Source organism: Callorhinus ursinus, unplaced genomic scaffold (genome assembly GCF_003265705.2).
Source record: "Callorhinus ursinus isolate GAN/ISIS: 27379988/994484 unplaced genomic scaffold, GSC_fseal_2.0 scaffold9, whole genome shotgun sequence".
Taxonomy (NCBI): domain Eukaryota; kingdom Metazoa; phylum Chordata; class Mammalia; order Carnivora; family Otariidae; genus Callorhinus; species Callorhinus ursinus.
Window position 1 is genome coordinate 10,030,125 of NW_027397071.1, and position 22,776 is coordinate 10,052,900.

Sequence of the window (22,776 nt, forward strand, 5' to 3'; positions counted from 1 at the left end):
GTAACTGCTCTATGCGGGGTGCCCGGCACCGTAACTGACTATTGAAATGAACACATGACCTCCTCTGAAAGGCCTTCCCTGACCCCCCAGTCCTGGTCACTCCTCTCCCGGCTTCCCCCAGTCCCATGCACATCCTCCTGTTCTCGTCCCTCACCTTCCCTGGCAGGACTGTGAGCTCCCCGAAGGCAGGAGCCTTCCTCACCTCGGAGCCCCCAGCGGGGGCACAAGACCTGGCACAGCATTCATACTTAAATCACGCCTGCTGACTCAGAGGTGATGCAGACTACAAAGGAAAGTCTTTCTGAGGCAGAAAGCCTAGGGGAAAGAAGGAACCAGCAGAGACCGAACAGTAAGCCCATTCTCTAGGGAGCCAGGAAGTAGGAATTAATTCCCTCGCCAGCCAAGCAGCGCCAAGGGGACAGGTCTGATGAGTTCCATGAGGAAATAAGTGGGCATGAACAGGCAGCCATGGCCCAGAGGGGCTAAGCGAACGGAAGAAACCAAGCAAAAGAAAACGCAATGGCTTTTTGCAACAGAGCACATGTGAATAAGCAGCAGAACAAATGTGGCAAAACCAGTTTCTGACCTGAAAATGAATGAGGCCATCTCGTTTTGCGCCCCCCCCCGCCCCCTCCCCCGGCCCCGGGGTCACTGTGGAGGTCTCTGGGGTTTTCTCCGGTGCTTGCTCCACTGACCTCTGGAACTCCAAATGTGGTAAAGCCCAAGGAGCGGGCAAAGGGGCTCCCAGACCATGCTACCCACCTCTCCGTTGCCATCACAGGCTGTGTGAGTATAAAAGTAATCTTTGTCGGTGCAGGCTGGGCGCACTTTGCAGGACGACGATCCCTTTTCTAAATTGCAAAAGTAAGGACAAATAGGTGAAGTTACATAAGAGAGCAGAGCTCTTGACCACTTGCTCATGACCCTAGGACCCCCAAGACCCTTGGGTACAGCACAACACAGGTATTGGGGGAAGTAGAAAATCCAGCACACCCGCCATTCCCCCTGCTTCGCTTCCAGTCCCTAAGGCCCCGTTCACATATCCCTTTGCACCTCTCCCTGGTGCTATGAGAAGCCACTGGTCCCGCACTGTGGGGCAGGGCATAAGGAAGGGGACTGGCCAGCGGATCAGTGAGGAGGGTGGGCAGCTAACGAGGATCTTGCAGGCTAACCACCACTAACACAAGTTCTTGAAACCTGCCACCTTCCAGGTGCTTCGGAATCCTGACTGTGTAGGTGGTTTTTCTCCTCCTGAAGGATTAAAGGCAAACATAGGAAAGCTTGGGACAGTGCCTTCATATCTTATTCCAATTCCTTCTCTGCATCTTCTCTTAATATCTGCCTCCGATGAAGGCCTTCCACCTTTGGAATTCCCCCTTCTCTGTGCACCCATCCTCCACAAATGAGGTCATGATTTCCTCTTGACTCCACTTAAGACATAGAGTTCTTTCCACTTGCCCCACCCCCAAGCATCCTGCTACTATCTCTAACCCTTGACCTGTTCCTAATAAAAAAGGTATCAACTATCATTATATTATTCTACTCTCTGTATGTTAGCTCTGCTTTAACCCTATGAATGCCTGGATGGCAAGAACTATTTCAGCGTATCCCTCTTTAAAGCAATGGACTTCACCTTTTTGGAATTACAAATATTTTCAGAATTTGAAAAAAGACCTGTTTCCTCTATCCAGAAAAATATACACAATTTATGCAAATAAATTTTTTAAAGAAGGGTTTGTTTATTTTTTATTTTATAAGATTTTATTTGTCAGAGAGAGAGCGCACGTGTGCGCACAAGCAGGGGGAGTGCGAGAGGGAGAAGCAGGCTCCCCGCTGAGCAGGGAGCCCGGCGTGGGGCTCGATCCCAGGACCCTGGGTTCATGACCTGGGCCAAAGGCAGACGCTTAACCAACTGAGCCACGCAGGCATCCTATATGCAAATAAATTTCTTAAAATTCCCAGGGAATTTATTTTCTCCAGAATGAAACCACTGCTTTATAGAGTACCAGTACAATACTATTACTACTACTGTCACCGTCATCTCTAAGGTGACTACTGTGTCACCTGCAGGCAAGCATTAGATATGAGCGCACCCTCCTCTCTCCAGGCCATGTGAGAGAGGGGAATGAGATTTTAAGACAGACAGATCTGGGTTTGGGTCCCGCTTCATTTAGCAGCTGTGTCACTTTAGGCAAGTTAGTGAACCTCTCTGACCCGTAGTGTAGGAATTCTAATACCAATACTATACTACTACTACCAATAATAATCCGTAGAGCAGGAATAATAGTATCTACCTTACCGGAGCCAGCACATCCCTGGTGCGTTGGAAGTAGGGACTCACCAAATGCTCGTCACTATTATTACCTGTGTTTGTGGGAATTATTTTTATTTGGTAACGGTCATGGGATTTTTTTTTTTTAAGATTTTATTTATTTATTTGACAGAGAGAGACATAGGGAGAGCAGAAACACAAGCAGGGGGAGTGGGAAAGGGAGAAGCAGGCTTCCCGCTGAGCAGGGAGCCCGATGCGGGGCTCGATCCCAGGACCCTGGGACCATGACCTGAGCCGAAGGCAGACGCTTAACAACTGAGCCACCCAGGCGCCCTGTCATGGGATTTTAAAAAAAGATTATTTATTTGAGAGAGAGCGAGCACAGCAGAAGGGGGCAGAGGGAGAGGGCAAGAGAGAATCTCAAGTAGACTGCCCGCTAAGGGCGGAGCTCGACCTCATGATCCCAAGATCACGATCTGAGCCATAGTCAAGAGTCCAACGCTCAACCGACTGAGCCACCCAGCATTCCCTGTCATGGGATTTTAAATAAGGATTGAAAGTTTCTTTCTCTCCCTTCCAGCTAAGGCTTATTTCTCAACTGATCCTTTCTTCTTTCTGAGGCACCAAATGAGTTCCTAGGTCAGGGAATCTCCTAGTTACAGCTTGTTGGCCTGCCCCGGGGAGCTCCCTCAACTGCACGTTCCCACACCTCTCCTGTTCCCGTCTTATTAGCCTGGGCAAGAGGGAGCTTCGGCCTGAGAAATGGCGGGAGTCTTCTCAGCTCATTGACTTGGTTAACAAGCAGAAGGCCTCATTCAGCAGAGAGGGATCCAGGGATTCCTGCTTTTGACAAGCTGGGCCAGGAGGAATTTGGAAGGAGATGCTGAAAACACACCAATTTCCAGAACCCTGCATATAGGGTCTAGCAAGTTGCAAGTTCCATGTTAGAAAGTACATTTTGCACAAGGACCTTTCTCTGCTTGTCAAATATTTGCTCAACCTGATACCCTAGCTCCAGGTTTCAGCAAAAGTGGTCCAGCTCTTTACATACTTGACTATTGCTAACATACTTTTAATAAATGATTAACCCAAATGCTGAGCCGGACCTCACTTCCCTAGCTCAGGTTTCATCAAGGTGTTGAAGCTGGGTACTGGTCAAGTTTGAAAGATCTGCCTAGACGTTTGGGCAAGGGAGTGAAAAGTGATTCCTCCAGCGTCAGCCCCAGGGGCAAAACTGTAAGAAGATAAAATTTATCATGGGGGCTTGGGCTTCTCTCTCTGAGCCTTCCTTCTCCTTTCAGGACTTCGCCCCACCCCCAGGTGTACAATGTCCTCTCATTCAGATCCATTTCATCAAAGGAAAACAATCCGCCTGAGGACTGAAGCATCTAATGAATGCTTGGCCCAGCTCAGATACCACCCCAGACTCTGGGCAAATCCCTCAACCTCTCTGCGATGCCCTTTATTCTTTCATAAACAGGGAGATCACTCCTGTACTCCACTGTGAGTAATAACTGAGAAAACTTTTGGTAAACTGTAAAGTACTATCCAAGTGACTTGTTATTGCCGTTACCTATGCTACGAGTACTTTCATATTAAGAGAGGACAGCTAGAACAAACCTTAATGTAAATGAACACAGCTGACCCTTGAACAACACAGGTTTGAACCAGGAGGGTCCATTTATATGTGGATTATATATACAATATATATATATATATACACACAACACAGTACTATAAATGTATTTTCTCTTCCTGTGTAGAGGAAGAGAATGACAGTTTCTTCTCTCCATCTTCTTCTATTGTAAGAATACAGTATATAATACATAAAACATACAAGATGTGTATTGATCAATTGTTTATCAGTAAGGCTTCTGGTCGTTAGTAGTTGAGTTTCTGGAGAGTCAAAAGTTACTGTCCCTGTACTGTTCAAGGTTCGGCTGTGATAAAATTAGTGCTTACTACATGCCAGGCACTGTTCTAAATCTTTTATCTGTAGTGGTCAATTGATCTGCCCAATAACACTATGAGGTAGATAGGATTATTGCCATTCCCTTTTTAAGATGAGGAAACTGAGGCACAGACAAGTGACTTGCCCAAGGTGGCAGAGCTAGTAAGTGGTGGAGCAGGGATCTGAACCTTAGTAGTTTAGTTCTGGAGTCCGTGCTCTGAAACCCCATGCTATTGTACTAGGAAATGAATCCCTAATATTGAACATAGCACAAAGGAATTCTTCGTAACGATCACATTTTAGGTATCAATAAGAAAGATGCTTTTAGTCAAGCCTTTGTCCTTAACGCCTGCAGTCCCATTAGCTCCATCTCAGTCTAGGTCCTGGATACCAGCAATGGCGCCTGTTGCGAAATCTCTGGACTGTGGCCTCTGCCTCCAATTGTTGCTTTCCTTATTCATTTTCCAAATGGGAGCTAGAGTGGTCTTTCAAAATCACGAGCCAGATCACATCACTCCCCAGCTTAAAATTCTTGGACGGCCCCCACTGCTGACAGGATCAAATCCCCAATGTATAGCAATGGCACAGAAGAGCTGGTCCGTAGTCTGTTCCCAGCCCACTTCTTAGTCTTGGATGCTAGTTCTCTCCAAGTCAGCTCCTGCCATGCTGAGTTTCTCCAAGATCCCCATGCCTTCTGGCTTTGTCTACACTCCTTCCAGAACATCCATCAAACCACCAACTCATCTTTCAAGACCACTGCCCCTGAAGCCTTTCCTCCCTCCCCATAGAGGACTGACCACGTCCCTTCTTTGCCTCTACTGTGTGCTACACTCACAGCCCTTATCCCAGCAGCTGCTGTACCATGCAGTTATTACACTTAGGTGCTCCTATAACCACGTTCCCACTTTTCGACCTAAGCTGGAGGGCAGGCACCAGCTCCAACTCTAGCACCAAGCCCAAGCCTTGGCACCCAGCAGGCACTTGGGACTTATTCGTAAACGAATGACTAAATGCTCACAGAGTCTTCTGTCCCTCCCTTAATGCACATTCCATCATAGGCTCTGATCAGATCTCTCTGCATTTCCCCAGTCTACCATGGACCCTGTATTCTGGAAGAGTCAAGACATGGTGAAAACTCATTTTCCAACAAAAGAGGTGGATTGAGAAATGGGGAGCAGAAGGAGAACAGACTCCAAGAACTCAGACTCCCAACCCAACGCTTTCGTAACAGCTCTCTGGATAACGATCAGTTACACAGAGAGTGATCAAAACATTCCCAGGTGGTTTTTCTAGAGCCACCTTGCCACTCAAACCCTTGTACAACTGCTGGGCTGGAAAGGCAGCTGGAGACAAGACAAACAAGGGCTGCCGTTCACTGATAGAGCAGGGAAGGAGAAAAAGAACTTCAAGTGGAAAAACAGGAATTTAGACTTATAGATTAAAAATTTCCCTCAAGATCTAAACATTCCTGTTCTTGTTGAAAACTATACTCATTTGGCAAGATCTGTGTGGATAAATAGGACTTTTGTTTTAGAAGTAGCATAAAAATAAGCGGTTCACGGGGTCAGTGGCTGGTCTTGGCCGAGCAAACACATCGTGTAATGCCTGCGTGAAGGACAGGTGTGTCTGTGGACAGATTTGAGGGTTTGCTTGAGGGAGAGCCTTGAGCTGGGGTGTGTATGTGGTTCTGTGTAAGAAAGGAAAAATGGAATGGTTATGGGCTGCGTGGGCAGAGGGTCCTCTGGGGGGACTGCCCACTTTACACCAGAGCCCTGCTGCCCCGGGACTCCTTCAAATGACCAGGTTCTGTTTCTTAAGTTGGGCTGCTTTAGGAAGCTCTTCAGAGACTGTAGCCACAGGCTGCTACACCTGTCCCCTTATTTTCCCTCAGAACACTGGTTTGTTTGTTTGTTGGTTTATTTGTTTAGAGAAAGAGAGAGAGAGAGAGCACGGGCGCGAGAGCATGCAAGGAGGGGTGGGGTGGGGGTGGGGAAGGGGCAGAGGGAGAGGGAGAGAGAATCCCAAGCTGACTCTATGCTGAGTGCCAAGCCAGCAGCGTTCTGGGGCTCGATCCCACAACCTGAGCTCATGACCTGAGCTGAAACCAAGAGTCAGATGATTAACTGACTGTGCCACCCAGGCGCCCCAGAACACTGGCTTTTATACTATGTTCCAAGGAACCCTGGATTTCCTGAAAAGGCCTTCTTCGAATTCAGTGGATGCTCAGGCTGATAAAAGATTGTAACTTCCAGCTTTAGTCTTTGCTAGCAAAATGTTTTGCTCATTGGGGTGCCTGGGTGGCTCAGTTGGTTAAGCGTCTGCCTCTCGGTTTTGACTCGGGTCATAATCTCAGGGTTGTGGCATCGAGCCCGGCTTCTGCCTCTGCACCGCGGAGGAGTGTTCTTGTCCCTCTTCCTCTGCTTTCCCCCCATGCCAACTCTCTCTCAAATAATAAATGAAATCTTTAAAAGATATATTTTACTCACTGATACAGCCTCATGGCTCTTCTAACCTAACTTTGATAATAATTGTTATGAATAAACTATATAAATGTATAACTTTTATTTACTGTATCTATTATTTATAATTATAATCTTATATAAGGTTTCATTTTTCCAAATTTCACTGCTTAGGGGGAAAAAATTGCAACCCCTTTCCCTAGCTTTCCTAATCCCTTACCCCTGAGCTGCTTTTTCTTTTTGCCACAGCACCCTGCACGTTTTACTCTCTACTGTACTATAATTTATTATATATTTATTATCATTACTGTTTATTGTCTGTCTCACGCCCCTACCACCACCAGAATGTAAATTCCATGAAGATAGGGAACTTTGCCTATTTTGTTCGCTGATGTAGTCCAAGCACCTAGAATAAGACCTGGCAGATAGTAGAGGCTCACTAGTACTTGCTGAACCATACCATTTTTGCTTCCAGAGTGATCGGTGGAGTATGGATCAGCAAGGTTCTTCGAGCGTCCAGAAAGCAGGGGTTTACGCAGCGTCATCTTCAGCATGGCCAGAAGGATGGTTCTCCTTCCTGTTTCTCCCCATGTTTGTTGGTACCCCACCACCACCACCACCACCAAATTCTATCCGCCCTTAGAAACATCACCTGAGTATTTGTCAGGGTCACACTGGTGGCAGGAAGTTTCCCCTTTATTTGAATAGGAGTTGGCCGGGCAAAGTTCGCAAGAAGAAGAGCCCTGCTTGTCTGCATATGTGCCAGGTTTGCAGGGGAAACATTCTGAAGTGTAAGCCACCCCTAGGGAGGAAGAACAGCATGGAAAAGCAAGGGTTGAGCCTGGAGACTGAGCCCCCTGGGGGCTGACCCCCACCGGGCCGGCAGTCAGGAAGTCGGCCACAGACCCCAGGCCCCGCCCCCCTGCCGGTACCTGTTATGGCGATGTTTCTCACCAGCACAGGCTTGGAGACTTTGGACCACACGGAGAAGGCTGTGGTTCTCCAATAGAGGACATTATTGCCTCGGTTTAGCTCGACCTAAATGCCACAACCAGGAAGACAGAGATCCCTAATCCGTCACATTAGCCTCTGGTGGGGACCCGTCCCCTTTACCCTCCGCAGGGCTGCACCTTTTCTGATCCCCTCCCTGGACTTCCTCAGCTTTGCCCTTCCTCCCAGCTCAGCTTAGCTCCTCTCTGCTTTGAAGCCTCCTCTAAACACCCTCTCGTGGCCCTCCCTCACCCACATATACCGCGAGTATCTCCAAGGTGAGACCCACAAGGAAGCCTGAAGGTACTGACCGGGGGGAGGGGGGCGGTGAGTGGAGTTCCCTCATTCTTCTCTGGTTCTGTGTATCCACACCCCATCCCCAAAAGACCTGGCCCTTAGAGCTGGCGAGCTTCTGATCCTTGGGGTCAGGCCATGGGTGCAAGTCATCTCACACCCATACTCTGTCAACTCAAGAGGACAGAAACTATGGCATCCTCCTCCGGTCAGATGCCTACCCTCTAGGGACAGAGGGGTGGGATTCCAAACTGGGAAGAAGCTCTCCTTGGAGGAAAAGCCCATGGCCCCTTTGCTGGTATCCCCAGGATACCTCCGGGGAGGCTGGTACGATACTCACACTGTGGAATTCCCATCCTTTCTCTGTGGTTTTCATCCACCTGGAGTCATCTACATTGGGCTGGCATTGGTCATTCTGAACCTGAGGAGGCGGGAGTTTGGGAAAAGAGTCTCAGCTTTCCAAGAAAATGGGTTCCTTACACCCCCGCCCCCGCCATGCTGTCACGGCCATCCAGAGGGCCCTTCTTATGGGAGAAAAGCTGTCAGTTTCCTTTAGGGACTGAGCTCAGAACACATGAGCCTTGAAGTAGGGTGGGAGCTAGTTACACACAAAAAACATCAAGGCATCAACACCAAAGAAATAACTTGTAACTCAGAAGCCTTTACATGCTGTTTTCATGTCTGTGCGGGCAGAACGCCTAGGGTCTCCTGGACCCTACTCTTCCCTTTCAGAGCCCCCCACCTTCTGCCTTTCTCCTCGCCCCTTGAAGTCTCAGCTCATTTTGTCCACAGTTCTCTCCAGAGGGAAGACCACTGTGGAAAATCCCCAACCAGAAATATGCTTGTGATTCCTGTCAGTGCATCTGAGCCTTGGAGAGTCTTTACCTCCCATCCCCCCCCCCATGGCCAGGGGCTTACAAAAAACTCAAAGATGATGCTGGAGTCTGGGTAGTAGTACTCGAAGTTGACCGTGCCGGACTGCTTTAGGTTGACGGCGTACATCAGCGTGGCTGTGCATTCGTCCGTGTTGGAGGAGATGTAGTCACCCAGGGGAACCCACTTGGACCTGTGAGGAAACAGGAGCCAAGTTCACCGGTAGGGGCACGGCCCACTGTGCTTTGTGCAAAGTGAGGGTCTCATGTCCTGCTGGGTCTCTGAGGAACCCCAAACTTGTGATTCACAAATGGGAATTTAGACATGAGCAAGAATGACCTCCAGATCAAGGAGCCTGGAGATACAGCTGACACAAGGAAGACAGGTAGGTGCGCCCCCACATTATACAGAACCATCCAGAAGATAGATGGCAGGTGTTGTGAGGGGGGTGCTGGGTAACGTTTATTGGTTGCTTACTATCTCCCAGGTACTGAACTACATGTTTTGTATTCATGACTTTTTTCTTTCCCATTTAATGGATGATGAAACTGAGGCTCGGTAGATGCCTTGCCCGATGTCCCATAGCCAGCAAGTGGCAGGGCTGAGATTCAAACCCAGGTCTGCCTAACTCCAGAGCTGTCAGAGAAAGTCAGCAGACACTGCTGGTCTTCAGAACCAAGAGTCCATCCAGTCTAGCCCACCTGTTTTTCTGGAAGTGCCCACTTTTAGATGCTGCATATAACTGGTAATTGGGAAGAAGGAAGGCCAAAGTACCTCAGAGACAATCAAGCTAGTCTTGTGATTTCATTTTCTAAATATCTTTCAACTTGGTCCAACCCTGCCCCGGGGCTCTCCCTCTTCCTTGCACCCCCCACCTCCCAGCTCTGAACCAGCCCCTATCTCACCTCCCTGCATCGAGTCCTGCCTCCTGCAATCCCTCCACCATACTGCGGCTGCAGAGGTCCTCCAGAACAAAAATCTGACCATGCCATTTCCCTGCTGCCCTCAGAACAGGGCACAAATCCTCACCTACTCTCTAGACTCCAGCACGCCAGCATTTTTTCCTTTGTTTGTTTATTTATTTATTTATGTATTGGAGGAGGAGCGGCAGAGGGAGAGGGAGAGAGAGAGAATCTTAAGCAGGCTCCACAGCCAGCGCAGAGCCCCACATGGAGCTCGATCTCATGACCCTGAGATCATGACCTGAGCTGAAAGCAAGAGTCAGACGCTTAACCAACTGAGCCACCCAGGAGCCCCTCCCTCTCTCTGTTTAATTCCTACTTGTGTCTCAGAATAAATGTCACCTCATTTGAGAAGTCCTCCTTGATTCTACTGACCTCTGCTATGTGCACCCTGAGCTCTCACCGATTCTTTGCTCATAGCCACAGCTTTTTCTACTTCACTTACACATACTATGAAAGATTAAAGACTTAAGCACCACTGTGCTTAAGAAATGCAATACAGAGGGGGCACCTGGGGGAAGTCAGGGAGCCTGCTTCTTGCTCTCCCTCCGCTCCTCCCTTTCTGCTCCTCGCCCCCTGCTTGTGCTCTCTCTCTCTCTCTCTGTCAAATAAATAAATAAATAAAATCTTTGAGGAAAAAAAAGAAAGAAATACAATACAGCAGAAGCCTTGGTGTACACCCAGTGAATCTCAAGCCCTTGACCACCATCTACTCCTTTCAGCCAAGTAACCACTTTCTGGAATATGGTGCTTATCATCTCCACGTGGTTCTTTACCCTTTACTAATCAGACAGCCATTTCCAAACAATATGTCCTATGACCGTGCTTTTGCATGTTTTTATTTTTTTATTTATTTTTTATTTTTTTAAAGATTTTATTTATTTGACAGAGAGAGACACACCGAGAGAGGGAACACAAGCAGGAGGGAGTGAGAGAGGGAGAAGCAGGCTTCCTGCGGAGCAGGGAGCCCGATGCGGGGCTCGATCCCAGGACCCTGGGATCATGACCCGAGCTTTTGCATGTTTTTAAACCTCATGTAAATGGCATCATACTTATGTGTTCTGAAACTTGCTCTTTTTGTTTGTTTCAATATAATGATTGTGGGATTCATCCATATCCACACATGAAGCTCTTCATTTTTGCTACTATCTAATTTTGCCTACCATATTTATTTACCCATTACTCATTGATGGACTTTTAGATTGTTTCCTTTTTTTTTTGCTATTGTACACACTCTGTTCGAAACATTCTTGTTCCTCTCCTTGTATGCACGTCTGAGGGGGATGCTGGGTTAGAGGGCATGTGAACCTCCCAATTTTACCAGCTCCTGCCACACTGTTCTCCAAAGTGGTTGCTACTGATGTACACCCACTGGCAGGTGAGAGAGTTCCTGTTGCTCCACATGCTCCCAAATTTGGAATGGTCAGACTGTAAAGTTGTTGCCAATGTGATATTGTAGGAGAGAGCAGCTCCTTGGGCTTTAAATCTTATTTTCTTGATTATTAGAGAGGTTCAGCATCTTTTCTTTAGTTTATTTGCAATCTGGCTTCCTCCTCCGATCATATTCTAATTCTTCTTTAATTTATTTAATTCTTCTTATTGTTTGTCCTCCTGGCTGGCTGACAGACGCTGTGAGGGCGGAGACCAAACTTATCTTGCTCACTATTGTAGCCCCGGCACCAAACCCTGAGCTTGGCACATAGTAGGGACTCGAGATTATACAGGTGAATGTGGAAAAGGGTGACCAAAGATAAGCCCACTCTTTCATTGTTTTGCCTGAGACCAGCCCAGGCAATTATTAACAATGGCCAGTGAAGAGGACCTCCAATTAGTCCACTGGTTTCCCTCTGCATGTGTTAGAATGATAACATATACTTTCAGTTCTTCAATAGTGTTATTCTCAAACGGAAGCATATCCAAAATACCTAAACTGAGCTCATCCCAGACACCCAACTAACTTAATGGTATTGATTTCTCCTGTTAAGAGACAACACTTAATGCTGATGTGCTTCATGGCATTCACTATAAATAACTCCCAAAGTGAGATGAATAATCAAAAGGATGCCATAAGTGGGCTACATTTGCACAAGGCATCATGATTCTGGGTTTTGTGAGAGCTGTCTCTGGTGAAGATCATTTCACATTCAATAATAACAACATGTGTTGATTGATTTCTAGTGCCAGGCATTGCTCCAAATTCTTCACACGGATCATTTCATTTAATCCTTACTACAACCTATAAGAAGAATACCGTGTTTATCACTTTTTTTTTTATTTTTTTAGGATGAGAAAATTGAGGCATAGAGGTGATTAGGACACTTAACTAATCACATAGTAATTAGTCTGATAAGTGCCATAAAGAGAAATATAAGATGGTGCAAGAGTGTGTATGTAATGGGAATCTATGGGGCCAGGGCCGGCATCTCCCCAGAAGTGACGTTTAGGCAGAGACCTGAGGGTGAAGCAGGAGTCAGCCAGAAGAGCGGGAGAAGAGTGTGTCGAAAGACCCAAGAGGGGAGCGCCTGGGTGGCTCACCTGGTTGAGTGTCCGACTCTTGATTTTGGCTCAGGTCATGATCTCAGGGTCGTGAGTGGAGTCCCTCGTCAGGCTCCTCATTGGGTTTGAAGTCTGCTTAAGATTCTCTCCCTCTCCCCCTGCCCCTCCCCCCATTCATGCATGCGTGTTCTCTCACTCTCTCTCAAATAAATAAATAAATAAAATCTTAAAAAAAAAACAAAAAACAAAGACCCAGGAGGGAAGGAGCATGGTTGCCAGCATGGCTGGAGCCCTAGAAAGCTAGAGGGAAGGTAACTTGAGCGAAGCCAGAGAAATGGGCAGAAGGCAGAGGTTAGACCAGGCAGGGCCATGCAGACTATGGCAGAGTATTGGATTTTATTCCCAGAAAACAGGAATCCGTGCAATCTGGAGTTTTGAGCAGGGAAGTACTGTGGTTGGATCTATGTTTTAAGTAGATGGGTCTGGCTGCTGGTGGCCCAGAGGCCAGTAGAGGCTGGAGTGGAAGCAGAGACTCCCTGGGCGGGGGGAGTGCCGGAGGCAGAATAGGCAGGAGGCAGGCTCTGGTCAGGTTGGAGGCAGTGGGCATGGATTCAGGTAAATGCACAGTTGAGCAAGAAAGCCAAGCACTCAGTATCTTGGTACTAGCTCCACTCCCGCCTTTCTGAGCGCAGTGGGGAAATCACAAAGGCTCTCTAGGTGCCCATTTCCTCTCTGTTTCTACAGAGGAGAAACATCCTTTCCCCCCACTCCCAGGGATGTCTCGGGCTGCCTTAAGATCCAGGCCCTGAAGCCGTCTGTGCTGTGGAAACACAAGTTGTTATTAACCGGCCCACATCCTGTCTTGCTGAGTGGTAATGATTTCTGGACTCTCAGGGAGGTCCCCAGAGAGAGAGAAACCGTTTCTTGGTGCGGGTAAGAATTGACTGAGTGAGCCAGGCCTGCACCTTGTTTGAGGTCAATCACATTGTCTATTAGGAAGCAAATGGGTCCCCTTTCAGCTTTAATCCTCTCTGGCTTTATCTCTGCTGCCAACCTTGTCATGCCAGTGATTTGGACACATAATATTAAACTCTAAAGTGACATTAAAATTGGACAATAAAATGCCTGCTGCCTGGCTCTGATAATGGTGCTTCCTTTTTTTCTTTTTCTCTCGATAATGGTACTTCTATTGGAGTGTAGGAATGGGAGACATTGGTCCCAGTTTTAGAACTCCAAGTGTAATACAAGTGTAAACAATTATTAACTTCTTTTTATCCTTTCGATTGCTTGGGTATAAGAGAAACTTTCATATACTTTTCTCCCATCTTCTTCTTTTTTTTTTAAAGGGGGAGGGGCAGAGGGAGAGAGAGAATCTTAAGCAGGCTCCATGCTGAGCTCAGAGCCTGGCGTGGGGCTCAGTCTCACAACACTGAGATCGTGACCTGAGCTAAAATCAAGAGTCAGATGCTTAATACTGAGGCACCAAGGTGGCCCTTCTCTCATCTTCTTCGTCAATATTTAACAAGGAGCAGTGGGTGACTGTCTTTTCCATCTGTGCATCCCTTCACAATTCCTCCATAAGAACCTAGCATTGCCTTGCGTACACTACATGTTATTGAGAGTGTCTGCATGGGGCAGTAGAAAGCTTGGGACTGGGCCTGATTTCCAGTATCACTGGTTCTAAGCTGGGTAAAAAAGGACAAGTCATTTAACCTCTCTGAGCCTCCAGTTCCTCATTTGTGTAAAGGGAACAATAATACCAACTGCAGAGGGTTCTTGAGAGGACTCTAGAAAGTAATATAGGGAAAGCATCCAGAACAGTGCCTGACACATAAAAGGCGCATCATTTAATTCCTGTCCCTGGAATTAAATATCCAAAGATATGATAAGGATAGCTCACCAGTTCCCACAGACCCTGGGCTGAGCTTCCCAGGTCCTGAAAAGATCGCTTTCTGAGCTGGAAAATTTTCAGGTCCCCGGGGTTTCAAAGGGTTTGGACGGCCACTGACCAAGGCTCTGGTCCTAGACTATCCCCCCCCCCAACTACAAACTCCAGTTGGGCTGACCAGTTTTAGAAGTTAGCACCAAAGCCAGGAAGATCCCTAACGCTTTGCACATTGTGTTGAAATCAAGTTGAGGAAATTTATCGCCGATCCAAAATCCCACGCTGGAAATCCAATTAGGTTTTGTTTCAAGTGGACTGGGCCATTTAACCCTTGTCCACCTTATGTTATCCTCTCACAAGTGCCTGTCACCGGTAAGTTTGGATCAGTAAGAGTGGGCTGAGGTGGGCGTCATGTCCAACAGTCCTGTGGGAAGCTGCTCCAGCCTCCCCTTGGCTGCTTGGCTCCCTCGTTTCCATCCTCCCCAGCCCAGCACAGGGGACAGGAGGGGGACAGGCACTCACGCAGTGCAGTTCTCCATGGACTCAGTGGTGCTGTCCTCCAGCTCCATGTTGGTTGAGAGGCTGGCAAAGCCATGGGGCAGCTCATCCCACTCGTCAAACCGGATGCCCGTGCCGAGGGAGTAGCGGCCCTTGGCGCACGGCTTACAGGACTGGTCCTTCATGTCCAGAAACTCCCCAGCTTTGCAGGAGAAGGCTGGAACACAGAGCAGGGATAAGGGCAGGGTGGTGAGGCTGCTGCCACCCCAGGAGAAGTGGGAGGCTTGTGGGCACCCTAAAAGGGGAAACAGAGGACCGAGATCTAGGAGTTTGCCCCATGAAGATTTAGAACCACGGCACATCTTGTATGATTCCATGTATACGGAATGTCCAAAATGGGCAAATCCACAAAGACAGAAAGCAGATTTGTGGTGCCAGGGACTTGGGCGGGGGAGCGGGGAGAGATGGCTCGTGGATGCGATGTTTCTTTTGGGGGTGATGAAAATATTGTGAAGCTAGATAGTGGTGGTATAACTGTGATTATTCAAAAAAACCACTGGACTCTACACTTTCAAGGAGTGAATTTTATGACATACAAATTATATCTCAATAAGGCTGTTACTAAAAAAAAAAAAAGATTTAGGGCTGTGGGAACTCTGCCTTGCTGAGGGACTTTGGGCTTGTCCCTGACAGTTCCTAAGGGAAAGCCTCGGCCATTCTGAGAGCTCTCCAGTGGAGGAGACCATGGCCTCTCGTGCTGACCCCTCTGAACGGTGCCCAGCCTTTCAGCCACGAATTTCCCCCCTTGAGTCTCTGACCTCTGTCTCCTTTCTGGTTCCACTGCCACCACGATGGTCGGGATTCTCATGCCTATTAGCTCAACCACTGCAGGGTCCCCCTAACTAGTTCCCTGTTTCCGGTTTTTTGCTCAGTCTGTGGTCAGAGATCTCTTTCTAAAGCACTGATATGTACTATTATGCACTCCCCTTTGGTTATAGAATTAAGCTCTCAGCCAAGCATTCAAAGCCTTCCATAATTTTCCCTCAACCTAACTTTCCAGATTGATCTCCCCCTACAGGCTTTTCTCCCCCGCAGCCCTCTCCGTCAGCTTCCCTGTGTTGCCCCTGCCCCAGACCACATGTTCTTCCCTGAATGTGTCTGGTGTTTTTCCACCTGCAAACTTTTTGCCCAAGTTTGCTCTTCCTGATCCCTAAGCATCCGTAACTCCCATTCTTCTGCATCTCATATTAACACATCGTATTGATGTGTGCCTCCGTCTAGGCTCTGGGCTCCTCCAGGGACAATGGCTCAGGGGCTGGCACAGACATGGCGGGGGCTCCATAAAGATTTGCTGAAGAAATGAATGGATGCATGAACATCTGCTTCTTCCAGCAGACAGCAGGTGTCTGAAGGCAGAGACTGTGCTTTATGTCTCGTTGTGGGTCACAGCACGTGCACACAGGAGGAGCTCAACTGAGTTGGCCGAGTTACCTGAAGATGGCTCCTTTGTTAGCATTAGTCACACCTTGGTCCTGCTCAGATCTTAGCAATATCCGCTCATTAATTTAACAGGCATTTATTTGCTTTCTGACTGAACCAGGCACTAGGCAAGCTTTTTTTTTTTTTAGAATTTAAATGTCCCCCATCTCCTTTCCAAATCTTCAAGTATTCTTTGACTCTAGTCTCTAGTGCATTGCATTTCTAGAAAGAACAGCGGAGGGGAAGTAGCTACCAACTGTGGAAAAGTTGGGACGACAGAGTCACAGAGGTGGGGGCGGGGCTGCAGACAGGTCACCACCTTCCCAACTGCGTGGGCAGCTCCACCGCTGGGGAAGATTCTCATCCCCTGAGGCGTTGCCAAGTGCAGTTTAAAGATCTGTCTCTGCAGAAATTCATCATTTCTGGTTTCCTTTTCAAGAACAAAAGCAAATCACAGTCTTTCCTAATGACTGATTGTGGCTGGGGAGTGTAGATTGGAGAGATCTGCACAGGCACAAAAGCAAATGGATGCAAACTGGGGGAAAAAAAAAAGAAAGATCTGAGCTGGAGTTGCTCATCCTTTATCCCCTGATGAGATTTCAATGAAAAGAAAAATGAAAATAAAAGCAAATTTAGATACCCAGTTTGCAGCCATGAAATAACATTCCTGCACCAAAACTCAAAGGAGTGGAGGGCTAACTGAGCGAAAGATCTGATTCCTTAAGTCAGTGGCACTGTCAGGGAGGGCTTAGCTCCGATGGAGGGAGGCTTGGGGCAGAGGCCAAGGGCGAGAGGCGGGACCGCTTACAGCACTCGGTGCCCTTGACAGGGTCGGGGAGGCTAGTGCACAGGCCCGGGGTGTGCGGCACAGCGACCCTCCACCTGGATCCCGTGCTATCACACGCGGTGTACTCATAGTGGTACTCAGACTGCAGGGGAGACAAAAGTGGGCAAGATGTGGGTTAGTGGTGATCAGACATTAATAGTTTTCCACCCACTGCCCACCCAGCATGATGGCTACCGACACTCGCCAACGTAGTACCACGCCAGCCACCCCCTGCCCCCATACCCTCCTCCTCCCAGGCAGGGAGCAAGGATCATGGTGCCCAAATGCTTGTTAGGAAGCATACATGAGCTACAATGACTTGGATCCTTCCTCTCCACCCGGCCATGGTCTAGTCCTTAGAAATCTTTTCTGTGTGGAGCGCCTGGGTGGTTCAGTCGTTAAGCGTATGCCTTCGGCTCAGGTCATGATCCCAGGGTCCTGGGATTGAGCCCCGCATCGCACTCCCTGCTCCGCGGGGAAGCCTGCTTCTCCCTCTCCCGCTCCCTCTGCTTGTGTTCCCTCCCTGGCTGTGTCTCTCTCTGTCAAATAAATAAATAAAATCTTTACCAAAAAAAGAGAGAAATCTTTTCTGTGCGGTGACTCTCTTGGCTGTTGTGTATAAGGAATGACCTGATAGGCCAGAGTAAGGTGAGAAGGTAACTACAGAACGAGTTAGAAACAGGTGTAGTTTTTCTTGTCCCCAACAGTAGAATTATGAGCAAGTTCTGGTCCATGAAAAACGTGCAAAGGATTGTCACAGAAGCTGTATTTCCCTGTTCTTCATACTCCCTTCTGCGCAGAAAGACTCCAAATTCCCACCTTGCATTTTATGAAAACATCATTATTTCCACCCAGGCAGCTCTCGTCATCTGAACCTCTTCATGCCTAATTTCTCTGTGCACTGGGAAACTCACAGTTCACTCACTTTCCTGAACCAAGAATAACCTAAATAACAGCCACTAAACAGCCAAATCAAGTATTACATAGAATAATAGTAACAACAAAAATAATAAAAAGCATTATGTGGCAGGAAAAAAGACCACAATAGATGCATCCCATACCCTTAAACATTTCTTCCTCTTTTAAAACTTGTACTAAGTGACAGACCACAGGATTAATGTAATTTTGGCTCTGACAAGTATTTTATAAGCCGCCTTTACCTAAATTTATATTCAAGTGCCAAAGTACTTGGTACTATAGTAGCCATAAGAAAAATAGATTTACTGTCCCTCTTCAACCCACCTAAAAGCATGATTGCATGCCACGTGTAAACGCAAGGAGCAGAGACCAAAAATGAGACCATTTTGAAGTTTGCTAATCCAAGAATGCATCAGAACCAAAAGGAGAAAACTTTACCTTTTGGAAGAGGTAAACACACTGCATTTCATCTGTTCTAAGGTGCATATTTCTTTCACATTTTAACATCTGTGAAATCACAAATGACACAGTGAGAAAGCACTGTGTCATATTTTAACTGATAATGCTTTTCCTCTCTTCGCAGTGCGTAAAAAATGGTGGGTCTTAGAAGCAATGGCACCTCAGATTTGAACGTATCGTTTCTCGAGCTGTAGTCTCAGAAACTTAAGATGGTAAGAGAATGATTTTATTTCCCTCTATTATAAATATTTACCAGATATATATTTTATGCCCAATCATTAGAGTTACTAAGTGTTGTGTCCAGTAGGGCTCAAGATAGCAACACACAAACTCAGCATTTTCATCCACAGGGAGAAGATGCAGAGAAGGGGAAAATTGGGGGAACTGTGAGCCTAACTTTTGATGAGAATCTTTGGACTTAGATGTCAGTGTCATCTAGGAAAGAAAGAACAGCAGGATGGCAATCCTTTGTGCCCTTGCACTACTGTCTCTCTGGGTCTGTTTTTCCCCATAATTCCAGTCTTTTCCTGATCTCAGATGACTCTGAGATGAATAGGGCAACTACACATATAGCAGTTCCAGGTCCAGAAATGATACTCCTCCCCAAAGGGTCTTCCTGCAGGAATGAGGGTTAAGGGCGCCTGGGTGGTTCAGTTGGTTAAGTGACTGCCTTCGGCTCAGGTCATGATCCTGGAGTCCCGGGATGGAGTCCCGCATCCGGCTCCCTGCTCAGCAGGGAGACTGTGTCTCCCTCTGTCCATCCCCCCTCTCATGCTCTCTCTCTCATTCTCTCTCTCTCAAATAAATAAATAAAATCCTTAAAAATAAAAAAAGAAGAATGAGGGTTAAAATCCACAGTGTGTAAATTAAATGCAGAATTGAGTGAACCAGGCAGAAGGGATTCGATGTTCTGCCTGTGAGCATAATTATGCTGGTCATCTGCATAGTGATTTCACAGTTCCCAAACACGGTCTCATTTGATCTTCGAATTCCCCATAAGGCAAGCAGAGCAGGAGAGTTTCCCTCGTTGTACAGATGAGAAAACACTCTCAACGAGGTGAAATGTCCTGTCCGAGCTCACACAGCAGGTAATTCACTGAGCTAGAACCCGGGCCTTCCCACCCGAAATCCGCCACCTTCATACGTCCAATCAAACACAAGCTCCCACTGGGCCAAATTTAACAGCCAAATCTAAAAAGGAAATAAGACAGTGTTGGTTGTCTGCCAGGAGGCAGACTCACTTCTGAGGCCTGAGAATTGGTGTTAAAATACCTAATCTGTTCGGGCAGGTCATTTCAGTTCACTTGGATTGCATTTGGCTTTTTGGAGACACACAGTCTAAGTTCGTTTCTTTTCGCCGCCTTTCATTTGGTGTCCCCTGGGTCCCACTTGGGTAGGAAGTTTGCTGGGAAAATGGTTGATTCCTAGCCATAGAAAATTCCCCTTTCAATATGTGTTAATTTACTTCATGTCACTTGGGGATATTTCCACCCTCTAAGGTGGCTGGGTCTGCTGCAGCTGTTTCAAATCTGAGCTACACTTGGAGAATTTCACCATTCAAGACATAAGCTTAGACAGACAGTTAAATCAGAGACATTAACTGGCATCACGCCTCAACTATAACCAGCGTTCTGCGAATAAATCAAGTACCCAGTGATCTGTCTTTGAAAGTGTACAGTCTGCCTAACATACAGATTGACAAAGGAGACACACCAGTGTATTTGGTATGTATGTCCAGCACACAATTCCTTGCTCTCCATGCACAGTGATATGACGCATATCCAAATCACAATTTTATTTTTTTTAAGATTTATGTTTATTTATTTGAGGGGGGAGGGGCAGAAGGAGAGAGAGGCGTATTTCACTACGATTTTTAAAATTAAAAAAAAAAAGTATGCTACAGGAACCTGCCCAATCTCTGACTTATCCTACTAAGTACACCCCAGAGAGTAGAAGCCTATGATCTGGTAGTCTACATTTAAGAAATATCCCCCAGAGAAAAGTATATCTATTGGCCAAATTAAAAAGACACCAAGAGGGAGGAGTGGAGGAAGGAGCGAAAGACAACAGACAGAGTGGACATCATGACAGTCTCTACTAGATATGCCCGCCCCTGGTGGGCCCCTGGTGCTTATGCGCTTGCTACCGACAGCTCTTGAAAGCATTGTGCTACAGTTGTGCAAAATCAACATGAAGTGCTGAAAAATATCGGGGTTTTTTTAATTTAAAGATCTTATTTATTTATTTGACAGAGAGAGAGACACAGCCAGAGAGGGAACACAAGCAGGGGGAGTGGGAGAGGGAGAAGCAGGCTTCCCGCAGAGCAGGGAGCCCGATGCAGGGCTTGATCCCAGGACCCCGGGATCATGACCTGAGCTGAAGGCAGACGCTCAAGGACTGAGCCACCCAGGCGCCCCTGAAAAATACTGTTTTTCAAACATTCTGCTCTTTTGGAATTAAAATGTTTAAAGTCTGGATACACTGTTAACTTGGAACATGTCGGGTCTCCCACATTCTAGGAAAATGGTGTTCACTCAGTCCTCATTCGACAGGAGGTTCCTGAGGCCCTCTTCTGTGCTAAATTCTGGGGAAGCAGTGCTGTCTGAGACGGTCGCCGCTCTCACGGAGTGCAGATGTGTATGTGGTGGGGAGTCTGCTGGCAGGTATGGGGCAGGGAGGAGACAGATCATAAACACGTATGTAAGTAGGCTAATTTCTGGTCTTCTGCCATCCTCTATAATTAATTATCCTTGCACATTCTTGCTTGCCCGCACTTTCTCCAGAGAAGGTTTTGATATCTGTTATGGACTGCATATTTGTGTCCCCCCCAAATTCATATGGTGAAGCCCTGATATGATAGTATTTGGAGGTGAGGCCTTTGGGAGGTAATTAGGAGATGAGGCTGGAGCTCCCATGAAGGGATCAGTATCCTTATAAGAGGAACAGAGTCTCGTATAAGGCAGGACACATTGAGAAGGTTATCTGCAAACCAGGCAGAGTGCTCTCCTCTGACACTGGATCTGCCTACACCCTGATCACCTTGATCTTGGACTTCCTAGCCTCCAGAACCATGAGTAAGAAATGTTTGCCCTTGAAGCTACCCAGTCTACAGTATTCTGTTAGAGCAGCCCGAATGGACTAAGGCCATGTCTGAAGACTCTGGCAAAGGCTATAACACGTCTCTGATGCCAACTTGACACTAACCATGGAACCACACTGTTTCTTTTCAACTCACGGTGGTTTGAAAGCCACGACACGGCCAGATGCCCCAAACATTAACCTCACTCCTTCGAAGTAATCTCTGTGACAGCAGGGCCCAATAGATAGAGGGTCGGGCAAGACTGTCAGAGGGAGAGGCACTGGGTGATCGGGTGGCTGTGAGGTCCATTGTTTCTCTGACCTTCTTCCTGCCAGGGCATTTCCCCAGTCCAGTTGGCCACGGACACTGGCAATGGGTGGCCCAGACTGGCTGGAAAGTCAAATGGCTCCAGAGCCGCAGAGGTCCCAGGAGGGAAGTGAGGGCTCCGTGCTGTGCTAAGCAAGCCGTCCGAGGGACTGGCTCTTCTGGGCCTCAGTCTTCATATTTATAAACTGAGAAGGTTGAACTTAGGCCATTTCTAAGATTCCTTCCACTTCTGATACCTTATTCTTCTACGGCCGGATCCTGCACGGTAATCTGTTCTCTCTTCCACCGTTGCCCCCTGCTTCCTTCAAAATGGCACTGCTCAGTTTTTAAAATAATTATCAAAGTAATCCACATTCATTGCGGAAAAGATGAAAATACAGACTACAATTAAAATGACAGTAAACATCGACTGCAAGCCCAGCAAGTAGAGATCACTACTTCAAAGGTACGATTGCATTTCTTTCCAGAGTCCTGTTCTATACGTGCACATGCATTTCTGAAAACAAAATGAAGATCATACAGTTTGGAGTTTTGTACTCTGACTTTTTTTTTTTTTTTTTTTTTTTTTTTTTTTTTTTTTTTACAATTTTGGTCACAAGCACTTTCCCGTGTCTTTAATGGCTGTACCACAGTTCCTTTAACACTGAGTTTTGTCCAACTTTTTCCTTATTTTAAATAACACTACTATGAAGCCTTCTGTGTACCTCTCATTATTTGATTTGGATACATTCCCAGAAGTGGAATTTACTAGGGTAAAGATTATGAGTTTCTTTAAGGTTCTTGATCAGGGAGGGAGATTTCTAAGCGAAAACAGACATCTCCAAGTCCTTTTTTTTTTTTTTTACCTTTTATTGTCGAAAATGTCAAATATTTACTTTTTAAAAACAGAATATAATGACCCCCATCCCCCAGTTTCAATACTTAATTTCTGCCATTCTTGTTCATCTACCCGTGTCCACTCCCCATTTACTTTCACCTATTCCTCCCTTCTGGAGTTGTTGTTATTTT

General features: G+C 47.0%; 1 protein-coding gene across 1 annotated transcript in view; it reads right to left on the reverse strand.

The window, feature by feature from the left end:
* Positions 1-22,776, reverse strand: part of ELAPOR1 (endosome-lysosome associated apoptosis and autophagy regulator 1) — a 67,033-nt gene that overhangs the window by 17,655 nt on the left and 26,602 nt on the right. The window contains exons 3-9 of the mRNA XM_025872343.2: positions 16,968-17,088; positions 14,705-14,897; positions 8,885-9,032; positions 8,307-8,387; positions 7,615-7,720; positions 7,335-7,484; positions 763-851 (exon numbers count right to left, since the gene is read on the reverse strand). Of these exons, the coding sequence (XP_025728128.1) occupies positions 763-851; positions 7,335-7,484; positions 7,615-7,720; positions 8,307-8,387; positions 8,885-9,032; positions 14,705-14,897; positions 16,968-17,088 (888 nt within the window). The remainder of the gene's footprint in view (positions 1-762; positions 852-7,334; positions 7,485-7,614; positions 7,721-8,306; positions 8,388-8,884; positions 9,033-14,704; positions 14,898-16,967; positions 17,089-22,776) is intronic.